At 49.3% G+C, this 18,846-nt stretch overlaps 1 protein-coding gene across 1 annotated transcript in view; it reads left to right on the top strand.

Annotated features, from left to right (window-relative positions):
- Positions 1-18,846, top strand: part of STAG2 (stromal antigen 2) — a 583,303-nt gene that overhangs the window by 398,609 nt on the left and 165,848 nt on the right. The window contains 1 exon segment of the mRNA XM_030209778.1: positions 15,233-15,407. Within this exon segment, the coding sequence (XP_030065638.1) occupies positions 15,233-15,407 (175 nt within the window).

Below are 18,846 nucleotides of genomic sequence, written 5' to 3'. Positions count from 1 at the left end.
CTTACACCAGGTTCTACCACGACAGCACCCACCCCAAATTTCTCCCTAAGAGGTATTGGAGTTCCATCTCAATCAGTCCATTGTACTTCTTGTCGTCTTCTCTAAGCCACACTATCATCCTTGAGAAGCAGCACTACATATCTTAGACCACAAGCATGCTCTGATGCAGACCTCGACAAATTTTAATTTAATTTAGGAGCCAGCCCCAAAACTCATGAGCCAGCATTTAAGACCTTTATTGTGTCTCCTTCCCCACCCTTCCAATGTTGTCTCCAGTGGGGGGGGGGGGGGGGGGGGGGGGTGGAATTTCCTCCCAGATTAGCAGCAGCTCTTTTAGAAATTGACTTACTAAGGTTTTACCCTCCCCCCTCTGTTTTGTCTGTGGGCAACGAAACATTAGTAATCGGCTCCTTAAGGTGCCTTTGCTAATCACTGATGAAGTCAATAGTCTCCCTTCCCAAAGTACGTTGTCAGCTGTGTGACAGCACCCTATATTCTGTCTCCCAGCCCACCCACCTGCCCTGTGAACAACTCAGTCACTACTCATGGCCCCCATTCACATCCTATTCCTTGCCCTGTCCCTCCCTAATCTTTTCCCCCTCCCACCGCTGTATACCACACGCTCACTACCCATCCCTGTCCTCTTCCATCCTGCTCACTACTGCAATACCCTACCTACCCCTGTACCCCACCACCTCACCATCCCTACTGTTGTCCTCCTCCTTCCTAGCTCTCAACCTTCAACACCTCCTTCCTGCCATAAACCCTTCCCCTTTCCTCCTAAGCGCATCCCGTCTTCGTCGCCCTTCCTCACCCACCCTTCTCCGCACTCTCTTGCTCCTCCTGCTATCCGTGGGTGACATCAATCCCAACCCAGGTCTCCCACACCTGTCGTCATCTCATCTATGCAAACGTCCCCATGATTTCTCCAATCTCATCTCTATTCGCCTCCTCCCCCCTCCTCCCTCCCCTTCTCGTGCGCCCTGTGGAATGCCCACTCGAACTGCAACAAACTTCCCTTCACCCACGATCTCTTCATCTCCCATTCCCTTCAACTGCTCGCCCTAACTGAAACCTGGCTCACCCCTGACGACTCTGCCTCAATCGCAGCCCTATGCCACGGTGGTTATCTCTTCTCCCATTCGCCCCGCCCAACTGGCCGCGGTGGCGGCGTCGGGCTACTACTTTCGCCCTCCTGCAGTTTTCAACCTCTCCACCTACCTCAGTCTCACTGCTTCTCATCCTTTGAAGTTCACTCCATCCGTCTATTCCACCCACTGCCACTCAGAGTTGCAGTCATCTACCGCCCCCCTGATAAATCCCTCCCTTCCTTCCTTACCGACTTCGATGCCTGGCTCTCCGTTTTTCTTGAGCCCTCATCCCCATCCCTCATTCTTGGTGACTTCAACATTCACACTGATAACCCATCCGACTCTTATGTTTCTCAGTTCCTCACTCTTACCTCCTCCTTCAACCTCCAACTGAGCCCCACAACCCCTACTCACAAATCTGGCCACTGTCTTGATCTCGTCCTCTCTTCTACTTGCTCACCCTCCAATTTCTGCGTTTCAGCTCTTCCTATCTCTGACCACCACCTAATCACATTCACACTTCAGCACCCTCCCCCTCAATCTCGCCCAACACTAACTACTACGTCCAGAAATCTCCAGGCTGTTGACCCCCCCACCTTATCCTCTAGTATCTCTGATCTCCTCCCTTCCATCATGTCCTCCAAATCTGTTGACATAGCTGTCTCAACTTACAATGCCACTCTCTCCTCTGCTCTAGACACCATTGCACCGTCCATCTCCCGTCCCACAAGGCGTACCAATCCCCAGCCCTGGCTGACCCCTTGCACCCATTAACTTCGCTCCTGCGCCCGCTCGGCTGAACGCCTCTGGAGGAAATCTCGCGCCCATACTGACTTCATTCACTTCAAATTCATGCTATCCTCCTTCCAATCCTCCCTATTCCTCACTAAACAGGACTATTACACCCAACTAACTAATTCCCTCAGCTCTAACCCACGTCGTCTTTTCGCCACCCTCAACTCCCTCCTCAAAGTGCCCTCCGCTCCCCCCCCCCCCCCACTCCCTCCTCAATCTCTGGCCGACTACTTCCGTGACAAGGTCCAGAAGATCAACCTCGAATTCACCACAAAACCTTCTCCTCCTCTTCATCCTATAACCCACTCTCTCAACCAACCTACCCAGGCCTCCTTCTCCTCTTTTCCTGCTATCACCGAAGAGGAAACCGCCCATCTCCTCTCCATCTTGAAATCCACCACCTGTTCCTCAGACCCCATCCCCACCGACTTACTTATCACCATCACTCCTACTATCACCCCCACCATCTCTCTTCACTGCAACTGTCCCGGACACCTTCAAGCATGCTGTGGTCACACCACTCCTCAAAAAACCATCACTTGACCCTACCTGTACCTCCAACTACCTCCCCATTTCCCTCCTACCCTTCCTCTCCCAAGATACTTGAACGCGCCATTCACAGCCGCTGCATTGATTTTCTCTCCACTCATGCCATCCTCGATCCGCTCCAATCCGGCTTTCGCCCCCTACACTCGACAGAAACGGCACTATCTAAGGTCTGCAATGACCTGTTCCTCGCCAGATCCAAAGGTCACTACTCCATCCTCATCCTCCTCGACCTATCCGCCGCTTTCGACACTGTCAATCACAACGTACTTCTTGACACACTGTCCTCCTTTGGGTTCCAGGACTCTGTCCTCTCCTGGTTCTCCTCCTATCTCTCCCATCGTACCTTCAGAGTGTACACTCATGGTTCGTCCTCCTCCCCTATCCTGCTCTCTGTTGGAGTTCCTCAAGGCTCTGTCCTTGGGCCCCTTCTTTTCTCAATCTACACCTCTTCCTTAGGCTCCCTGATCTCTTCTCATGGTTTCCACTATCATCTTTATGCTGACGACACCCAGCTTTATCTCTCCACACCAGAAATCATTGCGGAAACCCAAGCCAAGGTATCGGCCTGCTTATCCGACATTGCTGCCTGGGTGTCCAACCGCCACCTGAAACTGAACATGGCCAAGACTGAACTTATTGTTTTCCCACCCAAACCCACTTCTCCTCTCCCTTCACTCTCTATCTCAGTTGATAACACCCTCATCGTCCCCGTCTCATCTGCCTGCAACCTCGGTGTCATCTTCGACTCCTCCCTCTCCTTCTCTGCGCATATCCAGCAGATAGCCAAGACCTGTCGCTTCTTCCTCTATAACATTAGCAAAATTCGCCCCTTCCTCTCCGAGCACACCACCCGAACTCTCATCCACTCTCTCATTACCTCTCGCCTTGACTACTGCAACCTACTCCTCACCGGCCTCCCACTTAGCCATCTATCCCCCCTTCAGTCCATTCAGAACTCTGCCGCACGTCTTATCTTCCGCCTTAACCGATATACTCATATCACCCCTCTCCTCAAGTCACTTCACTGGCTTTTGATCAGATACCGAATACAGTTCAAGCTTCTCCTACTCACCTACAAATGCACTCGATCTGTAGCCCCTCCTTACCTCTCTACCCTCATCTCCCCTTACGTCCCTACCCGTAACCTCCGCTCTCAAGACAAATCCCTCCTTTCAGTACCCTTCTCCACCACCGCCAACTCTAGGCTTCGTCCTTTTTGCCTCGCCTCACGCCATGCTTGGAACAAACTCCCTAAGCCCATACGCCGGGCCCCCTCCCTACCCATCTTCAAATCATTGCTCAAAGCCCACCTCTTCAATGTCGCCTTCGGCACCTAATCACTTCATCTCTTCTCAGGAAATCTCATCTACCCCAACTTGACATTTCGTCTTTTAGATTGTAAGCTCTTCGGAGCAGGGACCATCCTTATTCGTTAATTTGTACAGCGCTGCGTAACCCTAGTAGCGCTCTAGAAATGTTAAGTAGTAGTAGTATTCTAGATAGGTGAAGCAAGGAGGAAACTTGTTCTGTTTCACCTGTCACCCTAGGCTGGGTCTCCATCAGCTTCTGTCTCATACACCCTTCCCATAGCCTTCACCCAGACTAACTCTCTCACTATCTGTAACCCCCCCCCCCCCCCCCCCACATACACACACAGCCTTCACCCAGTCTCTCTCATACCTTTTCTCCAGCCGCCACCCAATCTCTCTCATGCCCCCCTCCCCAGCTTCTCTCTTGCCCCCCTCTGCAGATTTGGGAGCCGTGTGTTGCAGGAAGTTGGGGAAGTTGTGTGGTTTCTATCTGCAGAGCCCAATCGCTGTGCAGTGAGAGGGGAGAGGAGGAGTTTGAGGCAGCATTGAGGAAGGATTTAAAAAAAAAAAAAAATCAAGTGGTAAGAAATCCTGGGCACCAGGATGACATTTCTAAGCGCCATGGCAACCTGGCATCCGGGATTTGTTGAACTGCTCTAACGTATTATCTGGAGCGTACAAAACCTCATAGGAAGTCCTTCCAGCTTTTTGTATCCTTCAACCGTAACAGATTAGGGATACCCATCACAAAACAATACTATTTCTACTTGACTGGTTGACTATCTCCTACATGTATTCTCAGGCTGGGCTGACCTTTCATGGCTGAATCGCTCTAAGAGCCATAATGGCTTCAGTAGCCCTTTTCTGCTCTGCCCCCATTGAAGAAATTTGCAAAGCTGACTATATGGTCTTCTAGCAACACCTTTGCTTCTCACTACTGTCTGCAGCAGCATTCTATGCAGGAAAGCCGGTTTGGACAAGCAGGCCTGCAGAATCGTTTTACTACTAAAAAGTCAACTTCACTCTTGGCCCTTTTTTTTTTTTTTTTTTTGCACCAGGCTCACTATCTACTTAGCTGCCAAAATTAATTTATGTTGTGAGCCTGGTAGCTAGTAAGTCCCGCATGTGAGAATATTATGCTTGTTTGTCCTCAGAAAAAGCTAAGTTACTTACCCTATAACAGATGTTCTCCGAGGACAGCAGGCATATATTCTCGCATCCCTCTGCCTTCCCTTGGAGTTGTCTTCTTAGCTTTAGTACTGTACTGCTGGTTCCGCACTTGAGCATCTTGGCAGGAAGGCGCCCGCGCATGCATGGTAGGGGCACTGCCTCAAAGTTTTAAAGTGACCATGCACCATGGCTGTGTCTGCATCGGGCTCCGTGGGTGACTACATCCACATGTGAGAATATATGCTTGCTGTCCTAGGAGAGCACCTACTTACAGGTAAGTAACTTAGCTTGATTGTATGTCACATTAAATTTATTTATTAGGATTTATTTACCGCCTTTTTAAAAGAATTCACTCAGGGTTGTGTACAGTAAGAATAAGTCAAACATAATAGACAATTACAGCAGTAAAAATATTCAAATAAAGTATGGCATAGTGTACTACTTAAGTAATAGAACATTTTAATAGACAGTGTAGGGTAGAAGAAAAGATGGAACATATAGATAGGTACGTGAGCAAGAGGAGTTCGAAAATAAGGTGACTAATTTAAAGAAAGTTGCACATGAGGTCAGAGAGATGATTAAATGTTACTCAGGGAATGGGTAGATAAAAATGTTTTCTGATCTTTAAATGAAATGTAATACTAGACAAAGGGAACAATTAGTAAACACATAAGTTTATATATTATATCATTTAAAGATTAAAAGTTATTTAACATCCATATCACTCATATGAAAAATTGACACCTGAACTTAATAATTGATTTACCACCTTTAGTAGCAATGATAGCAACCAAATGCTTCCTTTAATTTGATATCAGACTTTCATATCTCTGTTAAGGACTTTTATCCCACTCTTATTTGCAGAACTGCTTTAATTCAGGCACATTTGTAGGTTTTCAAGCATGAACTGCTCATTTCAGGTCCTGGCCACAACTTCTCTATTGGGTTCCATCCAGAACTTTAATTTTGTTTCTCCTTAGCCATTTGGATGTAGTTTTTTTTTAATGTTTTGGATCATTGTTGTGCTGCATAACCCAATTACGCTTTAGCTTCGGCTCATGGATAGGTGACTGGACATTTTTCATACGTTTTCTGGCACAGTGCAGAATTCATGGTTCCTTCAATAATAAGTTTTCCAGGTCCTGAGGCACCAAAACATCTTCACGCTTACTACCACCATATTTGACTTGGTATGATCTTAGTTTGGAATTCATGTTTTACATTAGATGTTATGGAACCTGTGTTGTCCATAGAGTTGCACTTTTGACCCATCTGTCCATAGCACATTGCCCGAAAAGGCTTAGGGATCATCCAGCTATGTTTTTGCGAATGTGTGGCGAGCATTGATGTTACTCTTGGATAACAGTAGTTTCTGCCTTGCTATTCTCTCATGAATCTCATTTGTGCCCGTTCTGCTCAAGTGGAGTAATTAGCACCGACCTTGGCTGAGGCTAGAGAGGCCTGCAGTTCTATGGATGTTCTGAAATATTTTGTGACTTCCTGGGTAAAGGGTCATGGATGAGTTATCACTGCACCCTTGGAATAATTTTAGGAGACCAGCTGCTTTTGAGAAAACTTGCAACTGTTCCAAGCTGCCTCCAATTGGAGTTAATGGCTCTCACTGTGGTTAGATGGAGTCCCAGAGTTTTGGAAATGGCTTAGTAATTTTTTTGGAGTTTCCTTTGATCGTGGCATAGCATTTTTGTAGAAACCTTGTGGTGACTACTTTGCTTTCATGGTAATGTTCAGTTTCCATATCATCAAGCTGATCAATCCATAGACTGGTGGTTGTGTCCATCTACCAGCAGGTGGAGATAGAGAGCAATCCTTTTGCCTCCCTATATGTGGTCATGTGCTGCCGGAAACTCCCCAGTATGTTCTCTATCTCAGCAGGTGGTGGTCACACACAGCAGCAGCTATGGCTAGGCCTCCAAGCCTAATTTTTAGGTTTTGTTGAGTGCCTGGGGTTGAGAGCTCTTCTTGAGCAAGTGCAAACCTGGTGGCGCCAGGTCCCTCCTTTTCTCCCCCCTCCCGCTGGCTCCGTAAAAAAAAAAAAAAAAAAAATTTTTGAACGTCCTTAAAGGCGTTTATTTCGACGTTTATTTAAACGTTTATTGCAGCTACTCACTGGGACACCAGGTCGTTACAGCTCGGAGCGGAAAGCAGGTAATTTTTACTTTTTTATAGCGGGCAGGGGGTTCCCCGATTGATCTCCACGTGGCATATGGCGTCGGAGGGCGAGGGCGCAAAGAGTCGCTCCCCGGATCGCTTAGGCGCTTCTAGAGGGGATGCGGGGGTCTTAAAGTCTGATTCGCCCTTGTTGGGTGACAGTTTCGTGACCGATGAGTGTCCCGGTCCTTCCTCCGGCGTGGCGGTTTTTCCCCGCCATAAACGCCCATCCCCCGCTGCTCGCCTCCGCCATCTTGACCGGCCACGCGGCTCGGACGGCTTCTTCGTGGGCCGCCCTTGAGGGAGACATTAATGCCATGGACACCCTTAATTTGGGCGACGGCACCAAAGCGGCTAAAGTTAAGCGCCGTTTTTCCCGCGCGGCTCCTTCGCGGAGTGTCGCGCCGGACGCCATTTTGGATGCGCAGCATGTCTCTCCCCCGCTCTTGCGAGCGCCGGTTGAGGGTGCGTCTAGGGCTGTAGCCCAGGCTGCGGAAGTGCACATTCTGGGGGGTTTCTCCCCCGAGTTTGTTTTGCTGCTGCATCAGGCCTTCCTTATGCAAAACGCTGCCCCTGCTCCCTCGTTTGGTAAAGAGGTTGAGGTCCCCGGAGGTAAACGCCCTCGGGTTGATTCCCAGGCCTTGGAGGACCTTGTCTCCTCCGATGTAGATGAGGGCAGCGTATCTGAGTTCTCCCAACGGTCCTTTGCGGATTCCTTGGAGGAGACGGATCCCCGCTCGGTTGGAGCGGATGACCCCTCTGCAGCGCGGCTTTTTAGCTCAGAGGATTTGCCCAACCTGTTAGTGCAGGCCATGGGCATTTTGAAGATTTCCTCTCCGGAGGACGTCTCTCCCTCAGCCCCTGTTGGCTCTGCCATTATGCTGGGGACGAAACGCCCGCCTAGAACCTTCCACGTGCATGATGCCATGCACACCTTAATTTCGGCTCAATGGGATGTCCCGGAAGCGAGCCTCAAAGTGGCTAGGGCTATGTCCCGCCTCTATCCTTTGCCTGAAAGTGAACGTGAGGCCTATCTGTGGCCTACCGTGGATTCTTTAATCACTGCGGTGACTAAGAAAACGGCTTTGCCGGTGGAAGGTGGCACGGCCCTAAAGGACGCCCAAGACAGAAGATTGGAGGCGGCTTTAAGGTTGTCCTTCGAGGCGGCTGCTTTAAGTTTGCAGGCCTCGGTTTGCGGTTCCTATGTGGCCAGGGCGTGCCTGACTATGGTGCAGCGGGCTTCCCCCTCGGATCATTCCTTGAGGGCTGATTGGCCGGCCCTGGAATCGGGCTTAGCCTATTTGGCAGACTTGCTGTATGATGTCTTGAGAGCCTCAGCTAAAGGCATGGCTCAGACAGTCTCTGCGCGGCGGTGGCTTTGGCTGAAACATTGGTCTGCTGACCACGCCTCTAAATCCCGCCTGGCTAGATTGCCTTTTAAAGGCAAGCTGCTCTTTGGGGTCGAGCTGGACAAAATCGTGACCGATCTCGGCATGTCTAAGGGCAAGAAGTTACCAGAGGTCAGGGCTCGGGCTAGTACTTGTTCCGGTACCTCCAGAGGACGGTTTCAGGAAGCCCGTCGGTACCGCCCGGGCAGGTCGGGCTCCTCTGCCCCCTCTTCCTTCAAGAGGACTTTCTCCCCCAAGCAGCATTCCTTTCGCAGAGACCGCCGTCCCGGAGGTGCTCCCTCCGGTCCTCCCCTAGGGTCTCGTACCCAATGACGGGGTATTGGTCCACGCCCCAGTGCAGATTGGAGGACGGCTGTCCTCGTTTCTGGGCGAGTGGACCACAATAACTTCAGACGCTTGGGTGCTGGAAGTCATCAGAGACGGCTACAAGCTAGAGTTCTGCCGACCCTTAAGAGACGGGTTTGTACTCTCTCCCTGCAAGTCTCCGATGAAAGCTGTAGTGCAGCAGACCTTGGACAACCTGATCCGCCTGGGTGCGGTCGTTCCGGTGCCAGAAAATCAGATTGGCAAGGGACGTTACTCCATTTTCTTTGTGGTACCAAAGAAAGGAGGTTCTGTCCGGCCTATCCTCGACCTCAAAGGGGTCAATCGGGCCTTGAAAGTGCGGCACTTTCGCATGGAGACTCTCCGCTCTGTTATAGCGGCAGTGAAGGCAGGAGAGTTCTTGGCTTCCTTGGACATCAAGGAAGCGTACCTGCATATTCCCATCTGGCCTCCTCATCAACGCTTCCTGCGTTTTGCAGTCCTGGGATGACACTTCCAGTTCAGAGCCCTCCCTTTCGGGTTGGCTACTGCTCCGCGGACCTTTTCCAAAGTAATGGTGGTCATCGCGGCCTTCCTGCGAAAGGAAGGAGTACAAGTCCATCCTTATCTGGACGACTGGTTGATCCGAGCCCCCTCTTATGCAGAGTGCGGCAAAGCTGTGAACCGGGTGGTTGCTCTTTTGAGCTCCCTGGGGTGGATCATCAACTGGGAGAAGAGCCAGCTGCGCCCGAGTCAGTCCCTGGAGTATCTGGGAGTTCGATTCGACACCCAAGTGGCAGAGTGTTCCTGCCAGACAATCGGATTGTCAAACTTCAGGCTCAGGTGGACCAGTTCCGAGTAGCCTCTCCTCTTCGGGCTTGGGACTATGTGCAGCTGTTGGGCTCTATGACGGCCACGATGGAAGTAGTGCCCTGGGCCAGGGCTCATATGAGACCACTACAACACTCTCTGTTGCAGCGCTGGACTCCGATGTCGGAGGATTATGCTGTGCGCCTTCCCTTGGACCCAGCAGTGCGCAAGGCGCTGAGCTGGTGGCTGCAGACAGACAAGTTGTCTGCAGGAATGCCTCTGGTGACCCCAGAGTGGATTGTCGTCACGACGGACGCCTCTTTGATGGGCTGGGGAGCCCACTGCTTGGGAAGGACAGCGCAGGGGCTCTGGTCTCCTGCAGAGGCAAAGTGGTCTATCAACCTCCTGGAACTCAGAGCCATTCGGTTGGCGCTTTTGGAGTTCATCCCGGTACTGGCGTTGAAGCCAGTACGGGTCCTGTCGGACAATGCCACTGCTGTGGCCTATGTCAACCGCCAGGGAGGTACCAAGAGCGCCCCTCTAGCCAAGGAGGCCATGAATCTATGCCAGTGGGCGGAAGCGAACCTGGAACAGCTGTCAGCGGCCCACATTGCCGGAGTCATGAATGTCAAGGCGGACTTTCTCAGTCGCCATACCTTGGAGCCCGGAGAGTGGCAGCTATCTGCTCAGGCGTTCTTGGACATCACGAAGCGCTGGGGCCAGCCGAGCCTAGATCTGATGGCGTCATCGGCCAATTGCCAAGTGCCGCGCTTTTTCAGCAGAGGACGGGACCCTCGATCCCTGGGAGTAGATGCTCTTCTCCAACAGTGGCTGACACAAGAGCTTCTCTATGTGTTCCCGCCCTGGCCCATGTTGGGCAGGGTGCTAGACCGGGTGGCAAAGCATCCGGGCCGGATAATCCTGGTGGGTCCGGACTGGCCCAGACGTCCCTGATATGCGGACTTGATCAGGCTCTCAGTCGACGATCCTCTGCGGCTGCCAGTGGAGCAGGGCCTGTTACATCAGGGTCCCGTGGTGATGGAGGATCCCTCCCCCTTTGGTCTTACGGCCTGGCTATTGAGCGGCAGCGTCTGAGAAAGAAGGGCTTCTCAGACAAGGTCATCGCCACTATGCTGAGAGCGAGGAAGCGCTCTACTTCTACTGCTTACGCCAGGGTTTGGCGTATCTTTGCAGCGTGGTGTGAAGCAGGCTCACTTTCTCCCTTCACTGCTCCAATTTCTTCAGTGTTGGCGTTCCTGCAAGAAGGTCTGGAGAAAGGCCTGTCGCTCAGTTCCCTTAAAGTCCAGGTAGCGGCTCTGACTTGCTTCAGGGGCCGCCTGAAGGGTGTTTCCCTGGCTTCACAGCCAGATGTGGTGCGCTTTCTCAAGGGAGTTAATCACCTGCGCCCTCCTCTGCACTCTGTGGTGCCTGCATGGAATCTCAATCTGGTGCTAAGAGCATTGCAGAAGCCGCCTTTTGAACCCTTGTCGAGGGCATCTCTGAAAGACCTGACGTTGAAAGCAGTCTTTTTGGTGGCTATCACTTCAGCCAGAAGAGTTTCCGAGCTCCAGGCGCTCTCATGTCGAGAGCCTTTTCTGCAGTTCACTGAGGCAGGAGTGACTATTCGCACAGTGCCTTCCTTCCTGCCCAAGATTGTTTCTCGCTTCCATGTGAATTAGCAGCTCTGTCTCCCTTCCTTTCGTAGGGAGGACTACCCAGAGAAATACTCTGCTCTCAAATGTCTGGATGTGAGACGAGTCATCATCAGATACTTGGAAGTGACCAATGATTTCCGGAAATCGGATCATCTGTTTGTCCTGTTGCAGGTCCTCGTAGGGGTCTGCAGGCTGCTAAGCCTACAGTGGCAAGATGGGTCAAGGAAGCCATTGCAGCGGCTTATGTGGCCGCGGGGAAGGTGCCGCCTATCCAGCTGAAGGCTCACTCCACAAGAGCTCAGGCGGCCTCGATGGCAGAGGCCGGTTCCGTCTCCTTGGAAGAGATATGCAAGGCGGCAACTTGGGCTTCGGCCCATACATTCTTCAAGCATTACCGCTTGACTGTGGCTGCTCGGGCGGAGGCCCGGTTTGGAGCTTCAGTGTTGCGGTCAGGGATTTCTATGTCCCGCCCTGGGTGAGTACTGCTTCGGTACATCCCACCAGTCTATGGATTGATCAGCTTGATGATATGGAAGGTAAAATTATGTATCATACCTGATAATTTTCTTTCCATGAATCATAGTTGATCAATCCATAGTCCCTCCCAGATATCTGTACTGTTTATATTCTGGTTGCATTTCAGATTCAAGTTTAGTCTTCAGTTCCTGTTCAGGAAGACTTCGTGTTCAAGTTATTTTTTTCACTTGGATTCTTCAAGAGTTGAGACGAGTTTGTGTTGCAGTGAGCTGCTGCATTCCTCTCCCCTCCGTTTTACGGGGCTGGATTGAGATTTAAATTCTGCCGGCACTCCCTCCCGCTTCGTGCGGCTGTAGGGCAGCTTTGTACCCCTCCCGCTTCGGCGGTGTTAGGGTCAGTCAGCTCCTCCCGCGGTTGCGGTTGCAGGATAAGCCAGATCCCCCCCGCATCGGCGGGTGTGGTGTCCCTCCCCTGCTCCGCGGGGATGAGCTGGACGGATTCCCCTCCCCCACTTGTGTGGGGATGAGCTGGGTTGATTCCCCTCCCCCGTTTCGGCGGTGGTGAGCTGGGCAGAGTGTCCCTTTGGGGGTGTAATTCTCTAAGTGCTGAGTCCTGCGGATGGAGCTTTGATATCGACATACTGAGGAGTTTCCGGCAGCACATGACCACATATAGGGAGGCAAAAGGATTGCTCTCTATCTCCACCTGCTGGTAGATGGACACAACCACCAGTCTATGGATTGATCAGCTATGATTAATGGAAAGAAAATTATCAGGTATGATACATAATTTTACCATAGTAAGGGCTGTCTGCAGTCAAGCTTGGCTGTATTCAATTAGCTAAAATTAAATTTGGTCAGTTGAGTAGCTAAGGGGACAGTTAATTATCACGTGTGATATGGGGGTTGGATAACTTTGTTCTTAATATAAATTAACTAATAATGTAAAAAAGTGTGTTGTGTGTTTTTCTCAGGTTCTTTGTCTAATATTGCATTTAAAGATCAGAAACCATTCAGTGTGACACATGCAATATCCAATCTGACATTTGTATCCCACCTTTTTCAATAGAAGAATCAAAGTGGGTCACAAAATTAACATCAACCAATGAAAATAAACAAAAGGAATCAATCAAAATATTTATTAAATAAATAAGCCTTTAGTAGTTTACGAAACGCTAAGTAGTTAGACGTCTGTATGAATACTGGGGATTGTTCCGCATCCTGCTGGAATGATAACCAAATGAGCTTTCATGAAATCTTTTTAGACTCCTTTAACTGTAGGAAAGCCTAAACTAAGTGTAGAACAAAATTGAGAAGTAAATCTAAAAGATGGAATAGACCAGCGGATCCCAAACCTGGTCTCTCAGAAATATTCATTGCGGATATCCTGAAAACCTGACTGACTGGGGTTCCTCCAGGACCAGGATTGGGAATCACTGGAATAGACAATAGTTGACTATGAGAGTTTGGGCATGAATAATTTTAAAAAACGTACATGCAACCTTAAACTCTACATGAGCTTCCACTGGTAGCCAATGCATGTCTCTTAGCAATGTTGTGGCATGATCAAACTTCTTAACCCCATAGATCAATTTTGCAATAGTATTCTGCATTAAGTGCAGTCTGTTTAATAATTTCCTATTAATCCTAGTGTACAAGACATTACAGTAGTCCAGCAGAGGCAAGACTGTTGCCTGAACTACGATTCTGAAATGCTCGGAGAAGAATAAAGATCTAATGACTCTCAGTTGACGTAACTTGAAATAAATCCTTTTACTGAAGCTTCTTAATTGATGTTCCGTTGTCAGCTGAGAATCCAATATAACACCTAAAAATCCTCCTGAAGTTTCAAAATTTAATTGTTCCCCTGATTTTAAAGTAATAGATTTTAAGGATATTAAGTAAAGTTGAGCTAAAATATGATAATTTTGTTTTAGCAGTATTTAATTTTAGTAAATTCTATTTTTCCCAGCAGTGAGTTTTTTCAATACAATCCACAATTTTTGGCCAGCCTCGTAACCTAATTCTAAAGTTGCTAAAATAAAGATGTTGTCAGCAGAAGAAGAGAGAGAAAATGCTGAGGATTCTAATGCAAGTCTCAAAATGATAATAAAAACGTTAAATAATATTGGGGACAATGAGGGGGGGGGGGGGCAAAACCTTTTTCATGTTGGTTCATCAATCCTTGAATCATCAAGGGTGATCTGTGTCTCACTTGACAAGGGGATATCTACATAGATAAAATTAATATTGAAGTCTAGATTTCTTGAAGTTTGTTGGATATTTCCTTTGATCGTATTTTGTGACTTCCTGGGTAAAGGGTCATGGATGAGTTATCACTGCACTCTTGTTTAATTCCTTAGTGCACGGTTAGTTGAATGATGCTATCAGTTACACTGGTAGTTTTATTGGATGGCTTATACTGACTGGGGGGGTTTATTTATGCATAGAAGGCAGATGGGGAGGGTTGTGATATCATGATGAACAATGCATGATATGTAGAAATGTCACTTTGGCTTGCTCTCCTATTGCCACCCCAGTTTATTCTGTCCAGAAATGCCACTGATTGTCTTACTGACTCCACCTAGGAGTCCTGGTGAGAACCACGGCTTCAAGTAGCACTTCCTACACCCTCATAATTAAAGCAAGCTCGAAAAAAAAAAGAAAGAAAATGTGTGTGTGGTGGGGGGGGGGGGGGGCTAATTCCAAATATCTGCACCATATGCAAAAAAAACACTGACTTTGCCTCTGCTTACTGGAATCCTCCCATCAGACTGGTTTGTGTATCTACAGATTAAAAAAAAAAAAAATTAGATAAACTTGATGTATATATTAATGCATACTTTTTATTTATCTAATGATTATGTACTATAGTACTTAAAAATATGACAGCACCCAGTGACGATCCTAGGTCGGCTGTCAACCGGGATGGATCGCTGTTGTGCACCTCCCCCCCCCCCCCCCCCCCCCCCCCCCCCGGGTGCATTCTTAGCTGCTGGGAGCAACTGCGCGGCTGTCGGCTCCGCTGGCTCCCTCTGCCCGGGAACAGGAAGTAACCTGTTCCGGGGCAAAGGAAGCCAGCGGAGCCGACAGGCGCGTGGCTGCTCTCTGCATCCCTCCAGCAGTGTGCACCCGGGGCAGACTGCCCCCACTGCCCCGCCCTTGGTACGCCGTTGACAGCACATAAGAATATGAAAATTATGTGCTTGTATGACATATCATGACAAAGATTTGCATAGAAAACACAAGGGGCCCCCACTCTTGAAGGCTCCTACTTTTGAAGGGTTCTTGTTTTGTTTTTTGTTTTTTTGTGTGGTTTCCCATTCTTTTGAGTGTGCTTTGGATTCCCCCTCCTGCAGCCTCTCAAGGATGCGTGGAAATGTTATGTTCCATAAAAGTGTAAGATACGATTGTAACAGTTTTAATGCTAGATATTTTTGTCATTTTTAACTTGAGGTTTTTACTTTGTTTTTTTCTGGTAATATTGCTTTGCAGGCATTCACTATTCTGTGTGATGTGCTGATGATCTTCAGTCATCAAATTGTGGTGGGAGGACGAGACATGTTAGAACCACTAGTTTATAGTCCTGATTCTTCCCTGCAGTCAGAATTGCTCAGTTTTATTCTGGATCATGTCTTCATAGACCAGGATGATGATAGTAATAGTACAGGTAAATGTATATTTTATTTTCATAAGATGGTTAGTAATATTGAGCAGGGTGTTGTCTTTGTTTTTATTTATTTTTTTAATATCAGCACTACAATAGATTTTTTAAATTGCTATAACGCTAATGACAGGAAAATATTTTAAGTGTAGTTAATGGACAAATGTCCAAGTGGGAAATGGCATAGTACATATTTTTATTCTCTCTTTCTCTCTTTATTTTTTTTAATCATTCACTAGGCGATGAAACCCATGGCTCAAGCAAGGGAACATTGCTTGACCACTTAGCATTTCATAATGTGACTGAGACCATGGGCTCCACATAAGAAAATCCATAAGAAAATAAGAAAGGATGTGATTTTGAAAAGTGCTTGTGTTTAAAATGTTTAAGTTTAGTTCGATCACAATAAGAATTTAACTTCTAATTTTAAAGATTCATATATTGTTACTACAGTAAAATCAGTACATTTTCAACTTCTGTAGTGCTTCTGGAATCAATTTACAATCAGCATGTTGAAAAATAGAGAATTTATACGTTTCCTTAACCCAGCCACTTCTGGTTATTTTTTTTTTTTTAACCATAAATTTCTATTGAAGTTTTAACCCAGGTCTGAACTATGCTCATTTTGGCTGCCAATACAAAAATACGTGTGACACCCTGCAAGCGGATCGTCCTGAGGGCCCCAATTTGGGATAAGACCCAATATACATTCTGCCCTATCCCCTTTCCAGTCCTCCAAAGTGATTCAATAACCTTTGCCTCTTAATGGGATTGTTAAACCTCACCCCTCACCCCCACCCCACACACACTTTTACATTTCAAGTTGATACTTTTCAACTGCTCCCACCATGGCCCTGCAGTAGGGAATGCACATGCCACCTCTCCTGGGGTCACCTCAACCAATTTTTCAATATAAATAACCACCCTCCTGAATGTTCACCGGGCAGGCCATAGCCCTCCTTCACATCCTTCCTTGCCCTCCCTCTCTCCTCTAAACCTGGACTTCCCTTTCCTCCCACCCTCCATCTCCCCCCCCCCCCCCCCCCCCGACAAGCCAACACACACGTCACCAGCAACCACACTCAAACACCCATCTCAAACTCCTATTCCATATCATCAAGCAGATCAATCCATAGACTGGTGGGTTGTGTCCATCTACCAGCAGGTGGAGATAGAGAGCAATCTTTTGCCTCTCTATATGTGGTCATGTGCTACCAGGGAATCCTCAGTATTCTCTCTGCCTAGCAGGTGTTGGTCACATGCAGCAGCTCTGGCTTGGTCTCCACGCCTATTTACTTAGGCTTTGTTGAGTACCTGGGGTTGAGGGCTCTTCGTGAGCAAGTGCAAACCTGGTGGTGCCAGGTCCCTACTTTTCTCCCCCCTCCCGCTGGCTCCGTTAGAAAAGAAAAACAAACATAACAATCTTGAAGCAGAAAAGATTTTACTTGCAGCTGCTCACTGGGACACAATTCATTGCAGCTCGGAGCAAGAAGCAGGTAATTTTACCTTTTCCTAGCGGGCAGGGGGTTCCCCCGAACATTTTCCTCGTGGATCATGGCGTTGGATGGTAAGGGCGTGAAAAAGCGCTCCCCGGACCGCGATCGCGCGGCTAGTGGGGAGGCGTGGGGATCGGAGGCAGAGAAGCCCTTTTTGGGCGCCCTTCCAGACTTTGCTGATTTAGCCGGTTTTTCCTCTACTGGGGCGTCGGCGGCCTTTCCTGCCTTAGGCGCCCATCCCGCGATGTCCGCCCTTCCGACGTCGGCCGCCCATGCAGCTCGGACGGCCTCTGGTATGGCCGCCTTTGAGTTGGGCGGCGGTAAGAAGTTGGCAAAGTTTAAGCGCCATGCTTCCCGCGTGGCTCCTTTGTGGAGTGACGCGTCGGACGCCATTTTGGATGTACAGCATGCCTCTCCCCCGCTCTATGGAGTGGAGGTTGAGAGTTCCTCTAGGGCTGTGGCCCAGGTTGCAGAGGTGCACAAATGGGGGTTTCTCTCCCAAGTTTATTTCGTTGCTGCATCAGGTCTTTCAGCTGCAAAACGCTGCTTGTGCTCCCCTGTCAGATATGGCTTGATTAAGCGCCCTCGGGTGGATCTGCAGGTCTTGGGGGACTCTGTCTCCTCTGATGTAGATGAGGGCAGCGTTTCTGAGTTCTCCCAAAGGTCCCTTGGGGATTCTTTTGAGGAGGCTGATCCTCGCCCTGATGGGGGAGATGACCCCTCTGCAGCGCGGCTTTTTCGCTCAGAAGACTTGCCTAACCTGTTCAGGCTATGAGCATCTTGAGTATTTCCTCTCCGGAGGAAGGCCCACCTTCAGCCTCGGTGGGTTCCGCTATTATGTTGGGAACCAAGCGCCCTTCCAGGACCTTCCACATCCATGAAGCCATGAAAACTCTAATTTCGGCTCAATGGGATTCTCCAGAGGCGAGCCTCAAGGTAGCCAGGGCCATGACTCGTCTGTACCCTCTGCCAGAGAGTGAACAGGAGGCCTTGCGCTGGCCGGCAGTGGACTCTCTCTAATCACTGCTGTGACAAAAAAGACTGCTTTGCTGGTGGAAGGTGGCTCTGCCCTTAAGGATTCACAGGACAGGAAATTGGAAGCGGCCTTAAAGCGTTCGCCTTGAGTTTGCAGGTCTCGGTTTGCGGCTCCTATGTGGCCAGGACATGTCTGACGGTTGTGCAGCGGGCCTCCCCCTCAGATCCTTCCTTGAGGGCGGATTGACCGGTCCTGGAGTCGGACTTGGCTTACTTGGCAGACTTGCTGTATGATGTTTTGAGAGACTCGGCTAAAGGTATGTCTCAGACAGTCTCTGCCCGTCGTTGGCTATGGCTTAAGCATTGGTCAGCTGACCATGCCTCCAAATCCTGCTTAGCCAAGTTGCCTTTTAAGGGCAAGCTGCTCTTCAGGGATGAGCTGGACAAGATCGTGATGGATCTCGGCAGTTCTAAAGACAAGAGGTTGCCGGAGGTCAAGGCAAGGGCCAGCAGTGCTCGCCCCCGTTCCTTTAAGGGCCGTTTTCAAGAAGCCGTCGGTATCGCCTGGGCAAGTCGGGCTCCTCCTCCTCCTTCAAGCACGTGTTCCCGCCTTGGCCTGTGCTGGGCAGAATTCTCGGTTGGGTGGTCCTGGTGGGTCCAGACTGGCCCAGACTCCCTTGGTATGCGGACCTGATCCAGCTTTCCATAGACAGTCCTCTGCGGCTTCCAGCGGATTGGGGCCTCTTACATCAGGGTCCCGTGGTGATGGAGGATCCCTCCCCCTTTGGTCTTACGGCCTGGCTCTTGAGTGGAAGCGGCTGAAGAAGAAGGGCTTCTCGGACAAGGTCATCACCACTATGCTGAGTGTACTGAAGCGCTCTACTTCTACTACGTACGCCAGGGTATGGCGTACCTTTGTATCATGGTGCGAGGCAAGATCCCTGTTGCCCTTCACGGCTCCAATTGCTTCAGTG

Source organism: Microcaecilia unicolor, chromosome 7 (genome assembly GCF_901765095.1).
Source record: "Microcaecilia unicolor chromosome 7, aMicUni1.1, whole genome shotgun sequence".
In the NCBI taxonomy this organism is placed as follows: Eukaryota; Metazoa; Chordata; class Amphibia; order Gymnophiona; family Siphonopidae; genus Microcaecilia; species Microcaecilia unicolor.
This window is presented reverse-complemented; position numbering and strand designations above follow the sequence as displayed.